We start from the raw sequence: 20,760 nt of genomic DNA, 5'->3' as shown, positions 1-20,760 counted from the left end.
GGTCCCCAATGCAAAAGAAATGATGTACACTGCACATCCACGTGGGTTCTCTGATTGTTACAATTTTATCCCTCTATAGAAACTATAGAAACAATATTTTGTATTCACATCTCAATTCGTTGTTCTCTCGCTTTCAAATTTCAATCCGACACATTGTTTCTACTGGAATTTATTTTAATATAATATCACTATAACACAAAAATTAAAACTAAGTAGGCTCATATAAAACTGCATGCAGGAACTTTTTTGAATTAAAATATCCGGATATTTGTCAGTCAAAATCATCTTAAAAAGCAGATGATGCCAAAATAGTTAAATACTTGCGATTTGCGTTCCAAATGCGTCAAATTGAAATTGTATTATGATCTACTTGGTTGGGGAAAATACTTCGTCCATTTTAGTAGTTCTTTACAATTTCGGGAATTCATATGAAAATAACAGATCTTTCTGATGATTATTGTCCTACAATCAAATTTTCAGTTTAAGCAGGAAATATTGTCTGCATGCAATATATAAGAAAACTGGTTCTTTCCACCTTTTTGAGGAATTTTTTTTTTGTTAATTAAAATATTTTTAACCCTTCTTTTCAAGTTAATAGGTCCTTTTTTTTTAAAAAAAAAAAATTCCCCTTTTCTTAAATTTCTTTTTATCCATCTTGTCTGTATAATAAAAAGCGAATCGTGCCAACAAAACAAAATTTTTATAATAAGAAAAATACGTTATTCGATTGTATTAGTAGTCAGATTTTTTATAATCATTGTACGATTGGAAAGAAAAAAATATTTAATTGACAACTTGACACATTCCGCGTGGCATCAAATGTGGCAGTGTATAAAAAAAATTCGCCGATAAATAAATATATAAAAGTTTGTTCATCAATTTCTAAATTTTTCCATCTTACAAACTTTCCATAACTTTCTATTTATTAAAATTGTTTTAGAATTTACATTAGACCACTTATCAAAAGGAAAAATATCCTTCTTTCGTTGCTGGTAATTTTGAATTTTTTTTTTTCTTTTCATTTGTACTACAAATGAGAGTATATGAAAGGTCAACCAAAGGACGTCGGTAATGTCGACACATACAGACGTATGTAGGATGGTCACAGATAATAATAATTTTAATTGATGACCATCACAAAACGGGATGTCCCCATTCGCCCAGCTATTCATATTAGGGCCAAAGACTTTTACCGGACCCTCAAATTTTACGGTTCCCCCTTCCTTTTACCCCCAACGAGCAGAAAGTAAAAAAGAAATATTATTCAGGCACCCGTAGAGGAGCCCCTGTTTGCTAAAAAATCGGGATAAACAAGCCTTTAACCTTTCCCGCTTCTAATTTTCCTTTCCCTTTTCATCATATTAACCCAACTATATTTTCGTTCCTTAACCTTTTTCTCTTTTGTATATCTCTTCCTATTATCTTTTTCCTTCATCCCTTTGTATTTTTTACCGCATAATTTGTCCTTTGAGGCGCCACACCTGTGGTCTTTCCCTATTGACCAATATAATTTTTATATTATACATATTTTAATATTATTATATATTATTAACTCTTCACTATACGTTCGTCTCATCACCTTAGAGACCTTGCATTAGAATTTGCCCGCCCGGCAAGGTGGCTTTGGAACTATATATAACACAAAACCGAATAAACTACTGACTGCGGATTAAGTCGGAGAAATAGAGTTTTTTGTGGCATAGAACAGAACAATATAACCCTTTGTCCCGCTTGTGTATAAATACTATCCACTATATTATTATATTATTATTATTTTAAAATTATTTTACCTCCTTTTATAACTTATATGCAAATATAACGCTCCCATTTTTCATAATAAACGTTGCTGGACGACATGCATATGTCTTATGGGAAAACGCGTGTGGCAGGTGTTCCGAATACAAGAAATCAAAGAGCAAAAGTAAGTTCAATAAATATTAAAAATAAGAAATTTATTATTCTCATTGCTGTACTTTGCTTATAAACTTCACATAACAATTTCCATTTATGCGATTTAACGATTTACAATTAGCTCGCCGCCGATTACCAAGAATTATTAAAAGAACTTTCAACAAAAAATATACGGTCAGTCGGTAATTATGCCCTAGAGGATACTCTGGGTGAAGGTAAGTAAAAATATGATTTTTTTTCAATACAATTATTAATTTATGTTTTATAATAACATAATTTCAATTCAACTTAATTAGGAACATACGGAAAAGTAAAACTTGCAACGCATAAACTGACCGGTCAAAAAGTAAAGTTGTTAATTATTTAACTATTCCATTTTTATATGAATTTTTCTGACAACGTGACACTGTTTCTTGTTCAGGTCGCAATAAAAATAATACCAAAACTTCATGCTGAGAATCTCACTCGTGAAATACATCACCACCGCTATTTGCATCATCCTAATATTATATCCTTACTCGAAGTTATACCAACAGAAACCGAAATTTATATGGTATTGGAATATTGCGAAGGTGGCGAATTATATGATTTTTTAGTTGAACGTGGGCGCCTAAGAGAAAATCTGGCGAGAAAAATGTTTGGCCAATTATGTAGGGCGGTCAAATATTGTCATGACAGAAGAGTAGTTCATAGGTACGAATTACGCTCGATTTACAATTGTAAATCATTATGCTTTATAGTAGATTTAACGAATTTGTAATGTAGGGACCTGAAACTCGAAAATATTCTCCTCGATGCTTACAATAATATTAAGTTGGGTGATTTTGGTTTCACACGAGAGTGTGAAAGCAAAAAATTATTGGAAACAATTTGCGGTTCTACCGGGTATTCTGCTCCAGGTACGTGCATATTCTCTATAGAAAAAATAAGAAAAAAAAATAGTGGAATTTGCAGGATATTATATTAGAGATTTAATTTCAAGCATACGAGTCTCGATAGTGAAATCTATTAGTCAAAGCTTAGGGAAATTTTACTACTGTAAACGAATATTTCAAGTAATCTGAAAAGGTGAAATTTATTAGTGTTACTAATAAATTCTCAAAGTTTTCTCCTCATTTTCCTGATAGTCTACACTCGGTATATAATAGAGTGTGCTATTTATTTTTCATAGATTTTTTACTTTCACTTTTCTTTAAGAACTTTGAGTTTCTCTAGATACTATTGTTTATTGTACTCAATTTATTCGTATAACCTTTAATTTTCTTTTCTTTAGAGATGTTACTTGCCAAAAAATACTCTGGTTTAGGTAAATTAATTTAATAATTTAAATATCGAGTTACAAGTGTATGTTTAAATTAGTACTCATTATCATTGCGTAAATAGAGGTTGACATATGGTCTCTCGGTGTCATTCTCTACACATTACTTTGCGGAGCACTTCCTTTTGACGACGATGACGAAAATGAAATGAAACACAAAATAATAAAGGGCGAATATGAAATGGAAGAGTTTTTATCAAACGGTATTTATAGTATTTATAGTAAAAAAGCAAAGAGGCAAAGTCGAATTATGCGAACAGTGTGTGATAATTTGTATAATTGATTTTTTATTACAATTATAATTACAGAAGCAAAAGACCTCATACGATCGATATTGCAATTGGAGCCATCGGAGCGACCAACATTAAAACAGATTTTGCAACATGCATGGTTTACAATAAAAGATGAGGAAGAAGAATACAACGATGATGATGATGATGATTGGGCTACAGATGAAGTAGCCGATGACGAATCAATATCATCAATCGAAGAAGAAAATAGTGTGAAGGAACCTACAAAAGAAATAACAGTTATCTCACATTCCAAAGATAGTCATCTAGATGCAACAAGTCATCTTGAACGACAACGACAAGAAATTTTTTTAACAAAACAAAACACTTCATCTCAAAATAATTATCCGATGACATATACTCGATATGGTCGGTATAATAATAATGACATTGCACCCTCAGCTTTTAAAAGTCGAATGAAAGTCTTTACACCTGCACCTAGTTCATCGATGCAAAAAACTTGGGGACCTTCAACGTCAAAAACATCTAGAAGATCTTCAATCGATAGTAAGGCTTTTAATGAAAAAGTTTTATTTACAACGCCCGAAGAAAAAGAATTACTAGAAAAACTAGACAGCTTAGGATTTGACATAGCAGGGATTAAAAATAGTGTTTTGGAAGGTAAAGTTGATTCCGCAAGTGGACTTTGGTGGCTTTTGCTAACTAAATTAAGAAAAAAGAAAAAAATTGAAGGAGCACAGAGTTCTGTAACAACAGTAGATGTAGCTGTTGGTACGAGTGATGATGAAATAAATATAGAGGAAGAATCCGAAGAGGAAAATGAAGTTGATTCACCAATAAATAATGCTGAACTTGATAGAACATATCACGTAGAAGAAGAAAAAGTGGTGGAAAACTCAGAAGAAATAATACCGCCAACACCACCACCAAAAACTTATCATGCAGCTCCTGCTTCACGTGAAAGGCGTAAATCGTTAATATTATCGCATCCAGAGGCTGTTGAGCCCGTTTTAACCACAATTACTGCCATGGCTTCTCCTCCTTTATCACCAAAAAAATATTCCTCATTTACCAGCCCTATAAGTTCACGTTCAGTTAGTCCAATACCGCTTAGTAATACCGCGCCAATGCCTATACCTAATGGGAAGAGTAATCATCGGAAGAAAGGATTTTTGTCAACGTTGTCAACGATCAAGGGATGGTGGGTCGGATCAAATAATCCAAAAGACGCTAATAATGCATATAAGAAAAGTATGCTAAATTGGGCGGAAAGTGGTGTAGTAGTCCCAGCTGATTTAGTACATACAAAATCGCGATTCAACAGAAGAAGTGGTAATAAAACACCACCAGGTTATGATGGTACAAATATTAACCTATCAAGAAGATCATCAATAAATCGTAATTCATTGAGAGATAAAAAGAAGAAGAGAGGCTCAATACAAGGAAGCAAAGGGAATAAACGTACTACACCTGCACCTATAACGATATCTCCTGTTACACCTTCTGTTGTGCTTTCACAGAATTCACCTACAAGTATGTTACCGATACCCGGAACACCACCGGCAGCGAGACCTAGAACAACTACTTTGTTTACTAAAAATCGTCGAAATCCATTTGCATATCCAGGTTCATCCTGGGGGCGTAAGCAGGTTAAACGACGAAGCATAGGAGCTAATTCAATAAATATTTTAGTGGACAATTTTAATGCTGCTTCCGGTTCTGGTTCATCTGAAAATAATATTATTAATAATCAGGAAAATAGGGACACTTTTGAGAAAAGAGCGATAGAAAACATTATTCTTGATGGATTTGAATCCAAGATTATAAAAGAAAAATCCACAATAGATGAACAATTAATGGTTGTAGAATCTTCAAAATCTAAAACAATAATATTAGCTTCACCTCCACCAACACCACCACCTAATAATATCAGAACTAATCCATCTCAAATATCTAAACAAGAATATATAGGATTACACAAAATTGATGTATCTCCACACAAGATATCAGAAGAGACTTTAGCATCAAGTGACGATGGTGACGAATCAGAATATGTTGATGCTGCAAGCACTTTTACATCTAATCCAAGGTCGCGTACAGCATCACCCTCACCGTCAACTTCAGCCTCATCATCTCCGAATGATTCACCAGTAATCAAACCCGATGATACCACCATGAACCCACCTGCATTCCCTTCACCACCATCACGTCAACCTATTCAGATAAGTATTTCACCACCAAGAAATTTATCACAATCCCCAACAAGTCCGGTTTCACCACCTTTATCCCCAACAGATTGTGATGTAGATATTCCACTTCGTAATAAAAAGAGTCATAATCGTCTAGCGTCATATCCACCAGTTCACTCCGATGTATTACAGACATCATCTGGAAGAGGTAAACAATTAGAAGAGAAAGTATCACCTGTTGAAAAACCGCTAACTACTACAAAATCTGTAATGAATCATTTAATGTCAACACCGCCAGAATCACCGAGATCATCTTCACCAACACCTTCATCACCACATTTGTCAAAACCTTTTAATAAATTATTACATTCCCGCTCTCATTCTTTACCTTCAACAGCTTCATCATTGAACATTGTTAATGAAGACAATATTGAAGATAATCATCATAGTAGTAGTAATACAAATGGAGCAATGAACAATGGTATAGACATTCCAATTAGTAGTAGACGTAGTGAATCTAGTTTTAGAAGAGATTCTTCACCTTCACCACCAAATATGCCATTTAATGTTTCACAGATGATGTTCTTACATAATAATGGGATAAATCCACGGCGTGGTAGTCCTTTAACATCGAGAAGTTCGCGGAGACAGCCAGCAATGATTATGGAAGAAGATGAAGAGAGTTAGTTTTTTTTAAAAAAAAGTAATAATAATAAAAAGGGTGCATTGGCATCTAATGGACTATTTTTTGGGAAATGAGTTGTAATATTTAGTTTGTTGTGGTTATATCTTTACATATTCTTAAAAAAAAAATTATTGTTGATTAGCTCTCGTTTTTATTTATTTACCCGTTTTATTTTATTTTTTTTTTACATTAAAAAAAAAAAATATTACTCAACATACTATTGTACAAAAACGAATTAAAAAATAGGATTATTTTAATACATATATTACAAAAATTAACATATTACACTAACTCATTATTATATGCTTTATTTAGATAACGATTGATGTAAATATTATTATAATTAATGCTAGATTTTTAATTGTATATTGATTATGTAATTTTATTACAGTAATCACAAGAGACTTAATAAATGTTTAAAAATCATTCTTTTATTCATTATTGGAATTTTATTATATAAATTTAAAATAAAACCAAAACCGTGTTTTATTATTATTTAAATAAAAAAAAATTACGATGTGTTTTTTTAACTTTATCATTACTGGTAATATTTAACAATACCCTAAATATTTTATATTTATATTAATTTTTATTTAAATTAAAATATTGTAGATCATATAATCAGAAAACAGAGTTCCTGGCTAAAAAAACTTATTTTATATATAAAGTATAATGGATCATTTAACCATATATATATATGTGAGGTATTTAAATAATATAACAAATAATTTATAGAATAGTTATATAGTTATTTACATTTTATATTTTACATTACTTAAAATTGTTTTAATAAATTCATAAACGTACTGCAATTAAAAAAAAAACAAATTAAAATATTAAGGAAAAAAATTAAAACCAAAAAAAGGCATTACTGTACTGTATCTTATAATCTGGTGATTGAATTTTAATGATCCTTTTTTGAGTTTATAGCTTTCAATACACTCTCAAAACAAAAAAAAAATATTCAAAATTAGACTGATCATTGGTATATCACAAAAAATGATTTTTTTTTAGTTAAATTTTCTGAAATTCCAAATAAATCTTTTACTGTCCAAAAAAAAAATTATAGGTTACAATTATTTTATGATATATTAGTACAATTTTAAATATTTTTTTTTATTTTGAAGAAAATACCACTAATTACTAATTAGTAAAAAAAAAAGAATAATTGAAATCCAATCACTAGATTATGAAATAATGCTTTTTTTTGATTTTAATTTTTTTCTCTAAATATTATATATTTAAATTAAAATATTGTAGATTATATAATCAAAAAACAAAGTTCCTGGCTAAAAAAACTTATTTTATATATAAAGTATAATGGATCATTTAACCATATATATATATGTGAAGTATTTAAATAATATAACAAATAATTTATAGAATAGTTATATAGTTATTTCCATTTTATATTTTACATTACTTAAAATTGTTTTAATAAATTCATAAACGTACTGCAATTAAAAAAAAAACAAATTAAAATATTAAGGAAAAAAATTAAAACCAAAAAAAGGCATTACTGTACTGTATCTTATAATCTGGTGATTGAATTTTAATGATCCTTTTTTGAGTTTATAGCTTTCAATACACTCTCAAAACAAAAAAAAAATATTCAAAATTAGACTGATCATTGGTATATCACAAAAAATGATTTTTTTTTAGTTAAATTTTCTGAAATTCCAAACAAATCTTTTACTGTCCAAAAAAAAAATTATAGGTTACAATTATTTTATGATATATTAGTACAATTTTAAATATTTTTTTTTATTTTGAAGAAAATACCACTAATTACTAATCAGTAAAAAAAAAAGAATAATTGAAATCCAATCACTAGATTATGAAATAATGCTTTTTTTTGATTTTAATTTTTTTCTCTAAATTTATATAGTAATTTTCTGTAGTACCTAATAATAGTATAATTATAATAAAATATACCTATAGGATTTTAAATAAAAAATTGTTTTTTACAAATAACTTATTATTTAATAGAAAATTTCTTATTATACAACTTATGTCTATACATAAATCACGTGTAATTATACTTCTTACCTTAAAAGGAAATGAATTTTGCTATTAGGTATGGTTACATTACATGCTTATTATTAACATTTGATTCTGATATTATTGTTTATGACTTTTCTCTTCTCTTTTTTTTCTACCAAACTGAGAAAATGAAAAAAAATCTTTAAACAAAACCAAATATTTATTGAAATGCTGCAAGAAATATCAAACTTGCAAAAAATATCAAATGTGTTAATATTTAATATAGAAGATTAAGAAAGGCATGATAATGCAACTGATATATACGTTAATACTGATATTTTTTTTTCACAGGTAAATATTTCTGTTACTTTTTTTTTGTAGAATTTTTTTTTGTTTTATTAACTAAACTTTTATTATTTTATTATTATAATATAATTAAGGCATGATTCGCCTAAGAACGGCAGCAAACTACTATATAAATTCAGGAGAAAAAATTAAAACCAAAAAAAGGCATTATCTCGTGATCCAGTGATTGGATTTTGATAATCCCTTTTTGAGTTTATAGCTTTTGATGTACTCTTTAAAATAAAAAAAAGATATTTAAAATTGGACCAATATATCACAAGATAATTGCAAATATAATTTTTTCTGGGCAACAGAAGATTTATCGGGGCGTCGGAAGATTTACCTGGAAAAAATCATTTTTTGTGATTATATTGTGATATACCAATCCAATTTCGAATTTTTTTTTTTGTTTTGAAGAGTGCATCGAAAGCTATAAACTCGAAAAGGGATCATCAAAATCCAATCACTGGATCATGAGATAATGCCTTTTTTTGGTTTTAAATTTTTCCCCCGAATTTATATAGTAGTTTGCTGCCATTCTTAGGCAGATCATACCTTAACTTTGATATTATTTTAATATTTTAATCTCAAAAATACCTCAAATATATCTTGATATATTTTAAAAATTTTACAAAATAATTGCACAATTGTTTTGAAAGCTATTGTATCTAGGTCTATAAAAATATTTCAAAAAATTGGCCATTTTTAGTAAAGCATTCTTTGATGTCCAGAGCCTATAAAATACAAAACCGAACATTAATTAACGTTCGTTAGATAATAATATAAAAAAAAATTGAAGGTAAAGATTTTACCTTCAAAATTAATGTCTGAAACTATTTTTTGGCATCCAGGACTTATAAAATATAAAAACGAACATTAATTAACATTTGTTAAATAATAATTAAAAAAAATTGAAGATAAAGGTTTTATCTTTGAAATTAACGTCTAGAGTCATTCTTTGACGTTCAGAATCTACAAAATATAAAAATGAACGTTTAGTAATGTTTGTTGAAATGAAATTAAAAAAAATAATTTGAAGGTAAATTTTACCTTTGAAATTAGAATCTGGTGCCATTCTTTGGCATCCAGGACTTATAAAATGTAAAAACGAACATAAATTAACGTTCATAGGTATAAATAAAAATAAAAAAAATTTGGAGGTAAATTTTACCTTTGAAATAAATGTTTGGAGCTGTACTTTGGCGTCTAGGACTTAAAAAAAAATAAAAAATAAATTTGTTAAATAAATAAAATTATTCAAATGTCTTTATCTTCGAAATAAATGTCCAGAGCTGTTTTTTAATGCCAGAACCTAAAAACATGAAAAATGAACATTAGTGACGTTCGTTAAACAAAAATATAAAAAAATTTCAAAGGTAAAGGTTTTACCTTCAAAATAAGAGTCCAGATCCGTTCTTTAGCATTCAGGATAAGAAAATAATAAAACTGAACATTGGACAATGTCTGGTATATAAAAAATATTAGTTTTGAAGTTTTACCTTTGAAATAGAGTCCAGAACTGGTACTTTCAGCGCTCTGGACTTACAAAAAAAAAATAAAACGAACTTTAGCTAATGTTTCATTAAATTTTTTTTTTTAAATGGAGTCCAGGACGTACCTTTTATGTTCTGAACTAATAAAACGAACATTTTCTAATGTTCATTAAATAATATTAATATCAAAGTAATAAATACCTTCGAAATAGAATACATTTGACATTCTGTAAAATGTATTTTTTGAAAGGAGATAAAAGAGTCTGACATCTTTTTAGTCCAAAACTCCTGCATATTGCAGATTATGTGCCAAATATTGGACGAATTTGCCTTAAAGATTCTGAACTTTGCAAATAAATTTTTTTTTAAAAAAAAAAATTTCTCTGATAAGCTTCGAAGCTTACAAAATAATAGAAATATTTTTTCTTTGGAATCTTTAACAGATTATTTTCTAAAAGGTGTTGTAGAAAAAATCATTTCACAAAGTTTTTTTTTTTAATAATAAGTGTTGTAGAAAAAATAATTTTTTTAAAGTCTTGTAAAGTTTTTTTTTTAAAGAGTATTGTAGAAAAAATCATTTAGGTATTAAATCAAGTTAAAGTTAATCAAAGTTTAAATATTAAATCAATGATGAAATTGCAGATCAAATTGATATTTTAATGAAAAAAAGCAAAAATCTGCAAAATTGCAGACTTTCTGCAGAAATGCATACATAAAAAATCAGAAACATGCAAAATTGCAGATTATTGCATAATTTTGTAAAAAATAAAAAGTGAAAATCTGCAAAATCACAGACTTCCACATAAATTTATATAAAAAATATGGAGATCTGCTAATTTTACAGATCTCTGCAGTTCTACATCTTAAAAAATTTTCTAATGTAATTAATAATAAATAATTTAATTAATTAATTTGAATGATAATTTTTTTAATTATTATAATTAATTAAAAATCTATATTTAAATAGAATCTTTAAGAAAATAATTAATACTTTTGAGTTATTACTGATGTGAAAACTTGTTGAAATTCGTCATATCTTGCCTGAAAGTAGTTAATTGTAATAAAGGATTTTATTAATATTATAATAACAGTACTTTGTATTGATTTAGATAAATAAACAAAAAAAGATAGAAAATGGCTCAAAGATATCAATCTACTGAAGATAAGTGAAATGCAATAAGTGAGTTGATTCCAATTCTTGAACCTTTTCTAATGCAACTGAATTATTAGGTGGTAGCCAATACACAACTATAAGTTTTATATATCCTGCAATTAATGTAATAATAAAAGATGTAAAACCAAGTAATTCTAATTCTAATGAAGTGAAGGTTGTAGATTTTACTAAACCAAATACTGCATTTGATGATGATGTTGAATATGAAGATTCAGAAGATGGAGATATTGCTAATAATTAATCAAAATAACATAAGATCAAGATTAATATATCACAAGATTGTAAAAATTTAATTTTAAAAGTCAAAAATGCTTTATATATTACTTATTTATTATATTAAGTGTTATTTCGCTGGTTTTTTTAATGCTGAATAAATACAGCTAGTAATTTATGCATACTAATAATTATTCCCTGAATTCTTCAGATTCATTTTTTTTTTGTAATCATACATCTGAAATAAAATAGATACAAAATTAAGTAAAATAGCAATACAGCACATATTGACAAGATTTTATACGTACCTAGAGGTGCCATTTCATATACAACTCTATCATTCTCTACAAACCATGCAAACTTATTATTTTTGATGTTCGCCTCCTTTGAAGAATAATTGTAAAGTGGCCATAGCATTAGCATCATATCATCCCATTGAAATAGGCGTCCAAAACAGTCCATAAAAGCCATTCCATAATCAAGCTCTCCAATTATTATTATATGATTAAATCCAAATTCTGCAACCTGCTTAATATAGCTAACAAGTTCTCTTGGATCGCAGCTATCAGCAGGAAGCTTATAGCCATAACTAGATGCAACTCGACGGCAGACTTGTTTATTTGAAAATGTCTCTACTACCATGAGTATATTTTTGCAATCTTGTTGTAAGACATCATTTTCAACACTTTCTGATGCCAGGCACATAGATACTTGATTTTTAACAGGACAAGGGTATGCGTGAACAAGATGGCAGGCTTCTCTTGGAAGTTCATTTCTCCACGTAACACTTCCCATGATACCAACTCTGCGCAATTCCCCAAAAGATGACTGCAATTCATTAATTCTTCCAGAATTAGAACAATTTCTGAAGCCCACTGCAATATTTGCATCTTTTCCCTTCTTGATTTTATTGCCAAGACACTGTTGGTTTTCATTTTCTTCCGTGTTTGTGCTAATCTGCAATAAATTAAAGCACTGAACATATATTTCATTATCTTTTCCCTTTCTTGAGAGCATTCTCATGTTAGATTCACAGTTTGAGAGTGGTGCATTTCCATTGGTTCTATCATCATTATGATCTTTGCTAGCTGTTCCAGACTTTTCGAAAGATACGTAATTTTCTCTTTGTCTATTAATATCACGAAAGTTTTTTGAGTGTGAAAGGTTCAGAGAAGCGATGTGACGTTCCAGACGGTTATAACTAAAGTCGTTCGAAAGCCTGGAAGGTCCACCAATTTCCCTGTAGGGCCATTTGGAATTACTATCTTTTGATACCTACATAATGTACTTTGCATTTAATAAAGAACAAAATAACTTTTTTACACCTAGAGAAATCAATAAATACTTGAAAGGGTAAATGAAATCTGCAATTAACGTTCTCATCCATAGCTCCTCTAATTTTTCAAACTACCGGTAATAATATTCTGGCTGGCTGTTTGAGATTTTGAAGATATTGCACAAATAAGTGAATACTGAAGTAAAAATTTTGTGGTGTACTTGTTCTCTTCCATAAATAGATGAAAAAAAAAAGTTATATTATATAACGATCATGTAATGATCAGTGACAGGTTTATAATCATCAATCATCATGATATCAGATTATATAGAAAACATGTCATGCTATGTATATACGTATAGTGGTCAACGTCCAGTATACATCACCCTACAGTATACATCATCCACCCTACAGTATGGTAAAAATGACCATACATACTGTACTTTGATCACTATACAGGCCTCTATACATGACATGTACAGTCAACTCTCTTTATAGTCACACATTTGGAACAGTCCATATTTGGTGATTATGAGCAAACAGTCTTATGATTTTATCTTTTATTATAATTTTAAACGAAAAGTACAAGAAACAAATTGAACAATATTACAAATTTTAAATATATAAAAATAAACATAAAAAATAAAATGAACTAGCTTCACGATTCATACAAGTAAAGAAATTTAAACAAAATAAAATTAAGTAAAGAAAAACTAAACTATTACAGAAACGCATACCCCAACTTTACCCAAAAGCCAGTGTGAGTCAACTATCCAGCATGCCCTAAGATCCAATCCGTTACCAAAAAGAAACTCTAAGTAGAGGCTGAACTGTTAAGCGGCACCAAAAATCCAAGTGCGAAATCCAAGATCCCCCACGGATTACATAAGAGGAAACCCAAGAAACCCAGGAATCCAAGGAAACTGTCACCAGGGAAGGTGTCAAAAAATCAAGAGAAATTTGTGAGGAAGGATGAAAAATAGAAGAAGGTCCAATAGCGGACGATTTCATTTTATTAGTAATGCCTTGAGCTGATTCCCAATGATGAAAGAAAACAGAGCGGCACAACCAGATTTGGATATAAAGGTCAAAATGAAAATTGTATAAAGGTGTATCAAGGATAGACCAAATATTTGGCAGTGAAAAATAGGTTCTAAGAAAACTTGTAAGGGACATCGGTATAAGTTCACGTGCAAGACGTAAATAGGAATTTGAAGGAGGGTTACATTCCCAACAATCAATAGTTGTAAATTCCGCAATAAAGGAGTCCGGTAAAGGTTTCAAAGGAATCGCGGAAAGAAAATTTTCTAAATAAATAGTTTGAAGGTCCAGTAAAAGGGTTTTGAAGGTATTAAAAGGACTAAATTCAGGTAAAATATAAAGACAAGTCCATAAGTGGTCTAAAGTCTCAGGAGAAGAGTTGCACTGAGGACAGAACCAACTTGAATCATAGACATCATGAGGCTTTCGTTTCTGAAGAGTTGTGAGTGTCAGAAGCATATCCAATAAAATCTTGATACAGAAAGCACAAAATTCAGAGCGGCCATTTCGATGGGAAAATTGTAATTGTTTATTATTAAAACAAAATTTAGTACAAGCCCAATCGATGTCTGAAGTAGAGGAATTAAGATTGAATCTTGGTAGTAAAGCAAGAGTCAAAAGGCTCTTGGCATTAAAAATTTCTCCAATGAATTTCTGAATATTCATATCCACAGGTAAAGAATTAAATTGTAAAATGCAAGGAGCCAAAAGTGCAGGCGACTGAAAGGAAAGACGCGAGTCTGTATGAGCAGCTTTTGCTAATACATCAACGTGATTATTCAAAGAATCGTTAGCATGAGCAGGAACCTTAATTAAATAAAGTAACTTCCAGATTTTTTTGTGAAATAATAGCTCATGCCGAAGACCATAAAAGATGGTTGGATTCTTTAAGCATTCTAGGAATGAAGGGAGCGTCCACATACATAGACCATAAGGAAATTAATTGAGCACAGTCAGTGGCGACAGTAACGTTGGAATTTTGAGGGAAGGAGTCCAATCCATGCAATAAAGCAAAAATTTCAGAACGCAATGCAGAAGGAAAAAGAGAAGGAATGGTGTTATAATGAGATTCAAGAATAAATCCATCAGAATCGATAGCAGTCCATGCATAAGCCATCGAAGATATCGAAGGACTAGAAAGAGGAAGGAAAGAGCCATCGATATAGAGTGTAGACACTGAAGAAGGAAGTTGGATATCGGAAATCCTAGACACTTGATTGCTCGTAGGAAGTGGTCGAACTGGAGCAAAAAGATGAAATAACAATAGAGATTTGGCATAGCCTAACGAGGCGGAAAGTAAAACTGAACGAGTGTCCGCATGTATATATGTACGAGGTTTCGTAGGGTAACGGATAAGAGTGAATAAAGGCACATAAGAAAAGCACTTTTCAGAGGGACATCGTTTAACCAATGTCTTGGAAGTAGAAGATCGCGGGATAGCAGAGGCACAACCTTGGCATGCAGTAAAATCGGATAATAAGTCATCAACAGATGACGCAATCCAATGTGAAATAAGAGCTTCATTTTGCGGAGCAGGATAGGTAATGATCACACGGCTAACAAGAAAAGAGTTAGTATTGCGATTAAAAGAAATAGCCCATTGTGGATTAAACAAATAATTTCAACTTATATCTATAGAAAGGATAGAAGCTACAGTATAGGAATTAGATATTCTAAATTGCGGTAAAACAAAAAAAGAAGAAGAATTAGAAATAACAACAAAATTAAATAAATAAGTTAACCAAGCAGGCACAGATCCTTTGTTCGAAACTCGTTTAAGAAAGTGTAAATCTTTCCATGAAAGGAGTCGAGAGCCACATGGAGTAATCAATTGAACAAGAAAACAAGTGCCGAAATTCTTCCAAACATTTTTCATGGAAGTAAATAATTCTTTTGGTAAAATAAACCGGAATGGAATCGCTGGATGTAGATCTTTTCTCAGAGGTCGGAACAATAGAGACCACGTGATATTTAATCGAGAAGAGAATTAAATAAAGAATGTGTTTGAAGGGAAAAGGTATGAGACCATGGTTCTAAATCAATAGTAGAAGGACAGGCATCACAATCCAGAAAACCTTGGAGGTAAGTAATCATATAATTGGCAAAGGTTTTATATAAAGGGTGAGAAAAAATTCTTTGCCATGAAGCCACATGGGATGATAAAAATCGACCAAATGCTTGTTGGATTGAGAATGATAACAATGTGAAGAGCGCAGAAAGAGGAGTGACTGAAGCAAAACCAGCCTTCTGTCGAATAAGAGAAAGCATTGGAGAAACCATGCGATTAATGGTAGATTCAACAAATAATGTGGTTTGTAGGCGAAATTCTAATCTCAGAAGTAAAACAACATTATAAAGGTAAGCCACGTGTTGTGCCAAAAGTTTTTTAGGACTAAGTAAAATAGCCATGTCTTTAACCATGGAGGAACATTGATCGTGAACAAAATGAGAGGAAGCCAAAAGGCAAAACCAGACACCTAAAAAATGGAAAGACTTGGATAAGGCTAACGCCTTTAAAGTAAGGGAACAAATGGGGATTAAAGGAGATGGGAAAAGATCAAACATTATAGTTTGAGAAGATTGTTCAGAAGAAAGAAGGATATATTTTGCTGAATTGGCTTGAGTATTATTTAAAGTATAAAATTCAGCAGTAATGGAAAGACGATCTTCAATTTCTCGTTTAGATGAAGCAATCAAAGTAGAATCATCCATAAATGTAATATGTGAAATAGGAAGATTATGTTGTTCATATTCAATTGGAGAATAGTCCAATAATGCAGAGGATTTTAAGATAAAGGGATCACAAGCTTCTTGATTAAGTGTTGTAAGTAGTGCTCTACACGAGCCAAGCTGGCTCATGAGCTGGCTCAAGCTTTTCAAGCTGAGCTAAGCCAAGCCATGATTAAATTGGCTTGGTGGGTAGCTGCGGCCAGCGGCAAGGAAAACTCAAGCCAGTTATTAAGGGTCAGGCAATCAAAAAAGCTCGAGCCTGTAACTAAGGATGACGCCGCAAATAGATAATTGCGGAATAATTGCGATTTGTGGTATTGAGGAACATTGCAGATTTTGAAGTCTAAATATCCGCAAATCCGCAATTCGCAATTGTTCGCAATTCCGCAAATATTCTGCAATTCTGCAAATAATCTGAAGTACCGCAATTCAATTGTGGTACAATTGCGATACTTTACGAAATTGCAGAACATTTGCGGATTTGCAGATTTGCCAATTATAGTCCGCCAGTCCGACACAGATTATCAGATGAATTGCGTACATCAGGAAGTCACGGGAAAAATGTTCATCAAATGTATATCGGTCACAGATGTACATTATAAAGAAACGCTGAACATCGGACCCTGCAATGTACTACCGATATCACAATATTTGATGTGCATCACCTAATTTTAATGTTTATTAACGATGTACATTATTTAAAGATAATAAACATCATATTAAATTTATAATATTATTGAATTTATTTTATTAAATACACTATAACAATAATATTAGCTAAATTTTTCTATTATTAAAAGTAACAACTGTTAAATGAAGAAAATGAAAAAAAGACAGTAGGCTTCGCAACGAAACTTACAATCTTTATATTAATTAACTAAATACTCCAGGACCTACAAAAAAAGGTTTGAAGTTCAGTTATTCTTCGAAACTTGTCCAAGAAGTACAACCTAACAATAAAAAGATAAAAAAAGTATTAATAAAAAAATTAATTTAAAAAAAAATTTTAAAAAAAGTTTCGAAGTAAAACTTCGAAACTTACTAATCCGTTCGGTTAAGATTTGTATATACTTACAAATCTTGATCTTCTTGTTTCATTCTTCGGAAATTTACCTGAGACCTAAAAAAAAGAAAAAGAACGGTTAGTAACCGTTCCATAATATTTAAAAAAAAATAATAAACAAACCAAGATTCGTACTCACGAATCTTGGTTCCACTTTATCCGAAGATTGGAGGCCCACCCGAAACCTAAAAAATAAAACAAAAAGAACGGTTAGAACCGTTCATAGTATTAAAAAAAAATAAATCTAAGGTTCGTAATATAATACTTACGAACCTTAGTTCTCCTTTTTCTGATCTTCGGAAATCCACCTGATCCTCTAAAAAAAAGAAAGAAAGAACGGTTAATAAACTGTTCGTAATATTAAAAAAATCCTAAAGTTTGTAGTAAAATACTTACTAACCTCAGTTTATTATTTTCCGTTCCTTGGAAGACCACCCGATCCTATAAAAAAAAAATAAAAGAAAAGAACGGTTAGTAACCGTTCGTAATATTAAAAAAAATAAAAAAAAACCCCAAAAGATTCGTACTAATACCAACGAATCTTTAGGTTTTTCCATTCTTCCGAGACACTGAACCTATAAAAATAAAAAAGGAATGGTTAGTAAACCGTTCCATAATAATAATAAAAATAAATAAAAACCAAGATTCTTACGAATCTTGGTTCCCCGTTCGTCAGAAGCCCACCAAACCTATAAAAGAAAGAAAGGAACGGTTAGTAAACCGTTCCATAAAATAAAAAAATACCAAGATTCTTACGAATCTTAGTTTCCATTCATCAGAAGCTCACCAAACCTATAAAAAAAAGAAAGGAACGGTTAGTAAACCGTTCCATAAAATAAAAAATAAAAAAAAAGATTTATACTTACCGTTACGAATCTTTGGTCTTCCGTTCTTCGGAACTCAGAAGCCCACCCGAACCTAAACAAAAAAAAAGAACGGTTATTAGTAACCGTTCGTAATAATAAAAAATAAAAATAAAAAACCAAGATTCGTACGTACTTATGAATCTTGGTTTCTCCTTTTCCGAAAATCAGAAGTCCACCCGAAATCTAAAAAGAAAAGAACGGTTATTAGTAACCGTTTCAAAATAATAAAAAAAAATAAATAAAACCAAGATTCTTACGATCTTGGTTCAAGTCCCCATCCTCCAATCCCCCCTTCCCAGTTTTTTACCTCAAAGTCCAGTTTCGTATTCAAGCCGGCGTCCTCGTTCTACAAAAAAAAAATAATGAAAGAAACGTTAGTTCGTTTCTTAAAATAAAATAACAAAAATCTCCCTCCTTTCCCATTTCTCACTACCTAAAGTCTGGTTTCGTAGTATTCAAGCCGGCGTCCTCTATAGTGTACTTTTAAATAACAATAAAAGAAATGTTAAGTTGTTTCTTAAATTAAAAAAAAAAGAAAATTAAAAAAATAAATTAAAAAAAAATATGTAAGTTTCGAAATGAAACTTACATTACTTCCAAGAAAAAGAGGCGTGAGAAAAGGAGGGAAGGACGAAAGGGAGGGAGGGACAAAAGGAAAGGAAAGGAAGATAAGGAATGGAAGGGGGAAAGGAAGGACGATAGGGGAAGGATGAAAGAGAATGAAAAGTTTAAAAAAAGATGATCATGATCCTTTTTTAAACTTTAATACGCGTAACGCGTGACGTTTTAATTAGTGCACTATTTGACCAATGTCTAATCGTAGATCATGACTAGTGCGCTAATATAAAAAAAATTATAAATTTGATAAATATTGAATTATCATTATTTAATGCTGCACATCATGATAAAAATCTAAAATTGATGATCTTTCATTAATATTAAATATTACATATTCATTTAAAATAATGAATATTATATCTGCATGATACACAAAAAAATGTCATGTAATAAACATTTTCCCGTGACTTATGATGTAGTACAATCGTCTGATGATCTCTTTCTTTTTATTGAAGTTTCCGGACAAAAATTATGACTGAACTTTTTAAAATGGAGTCGTAGCCAGATAAGGAGAACCGGACGGCAAGTTGTTTTTAATAGAAATTTTTTTTTTTTTTTGATTTTGTAAGTTGCCGGACGAAAAGTATGGCCGGACTTTTGAAATTGAGGTAAGAGAAGGACCGGGAAGGATTTTGTTATTTTTTAATTTTATTTTTTTTCATTTTGTAGTATTTTTGGTTGAAAAGCTGCAAATTTAAGGGAAATTGAGAGGAGTTTTAAATTATTTTTTGTGTCTTTATTATTTTTTTGTTTCATTGAATTCTTTTGAAACTTTTTTGATGGTTTTTAAAGTGTGACAAAGATGAGAGGGTTTTTATTTATTTTTTTTTGTTTATTCATTTCTTTTTCATTTTGCTTGGTGCAATGACTTATTACTGGGTGGGGTAGGGAGGACTGGGAGGAACCTGTGCATTTAATAATTTTGCTAATTGTGTTTTTGGTGCATGGGGTTACCAAGGCAGAAAATGTGATAGATTTCTGGATTAATTGAGGATGAAGGACGTTCGTTGTGGCACAGACAATTAGAATGTGATTTATTTTTTTATGTGTGGGGTTGTATTAAGTACATTCAGAATTTGAAGTCAGGGTAAGGAGGCAGGAAAGGAAGGAATGCTGACTGATGGGCTATTTTGTAAAAACATCATGCTTTATTTAAGCATAACATGGGTTTGCAGGGTAAATATATACAATGAGGACTATTTTAAGCCAGACTGAAGAACAGCCAGTGCTACAAAATGACACAGTTATATGGTATTAGAAAATATGATTTGCATCATTTGACAGACAGTAAACAGACAAACAAATAAGATAATCAATTTATTATATTGAAACTGGCATGAACACACTGAACTGATTTATAGTTATAGCAATTTAAAATATTTATTATTTAAAGCGTTTAATAATCAGTGTGGGATACAGGACCACCAATACATGGTTTAAAACAAAATCTCTATGATAAATGTGACACAGAAAAATGTTTAGAATTTATCTTTGTGGATACTCAACGGAATTGGAAAATTCAACTGTTCCAGGACCCAAGATCAAATTCAGGACCAGATGAAATCAGTGAAAAATGCAATCAAATGGAATGGGTTGGAAATTGA

The 20,760-nt window shown here is 30.5% G+C and overlaps 3 protein-coding genes across 3 annotated transcripts; 2 read left to right on the top strand and 1 right to left on the bottom strand.

The window, feature by feature from the left end:
* Positions 1-1,855: 1,855 nt before the first annotated feature.
* Positions 1,856-6,799, top strand: OCT59_021829 (uncharacterized protein; the record flags this gene model as incomplete). The annotated part of the gene is made up of 8 exons (XM_066146774.1): positions 1,856-1,921; positions 2,033-2,126; positions 2,208-2,257; positions 2,333-2,604; positions 2,677-2,810; positions 3,185-3,217; positions 3,295-3,432; positions 3,538-6,799. The coding sequence occupies 8 exons, from the start codon at positions 1,856-1,858 to the stop codon at positions 6,354-6,356; spliced, it is 3,606 nt and encodes a 1,201-aa protein (XP_066005880.1). The 3' UTR covers positions 6,357-6,799.
* A 4,993-nt stretch (positions 6,800-11,792) lies between these two features.
* On the bottom strand, positions 11,793-12,949 carry OCT59_021828 (uncharacterized protein; the record flags this gene model as incomplete). The annotated part of the gene is made up of 3 exons (XM_066146773.1): positions 11,793-11,800; positions 11,871-12,837; positions 12,908-12,949. 3 exons carry the CDS (start codon positions 12,947-12,949, stop codon positions 11,793-11,795), a joined length of 1,017 nt encoding a protein of 338 aa, XP_066005879.1.
* A 7,442-nt stretch (positions 12,950-20,391) lies between these two features.
* Positions 20,392-20,760, top strand: OCT59_021827 (uncharacterized protein; the record flags this gene model as incomplete). Its single annotated transcript, XM_066146772.1, has 2 exons — positions 20,392-20,443; positions 20,564-20,760. 2 exons carry the CDS (start codon positions 20,392-20,394, stop codon positions 20,758-20,760), a joined length of 249 nt encoding a protein of 82 aa, XP_066005878.1.

The sequence above is a fragment of the Rhizophagus irregularis genome, chromosome 30 (genome assembly GCF_026210795.1).
Source record: "Rhizophagus irregularis chromosome 30, complete sequence".
Taxonomy (NCBI): domain Eukaryota; kingdom Fungi; phylum Glomeromycota; class Glomeromycetes; order Glomerales; family Glomeraceae; genus Rhizophagus; species Rhizophagus irregularis.
Note: the sequence above shows the minus strand (reverse complement) of the source record. Positions and strands in the feature narration are given on the sequence as shown.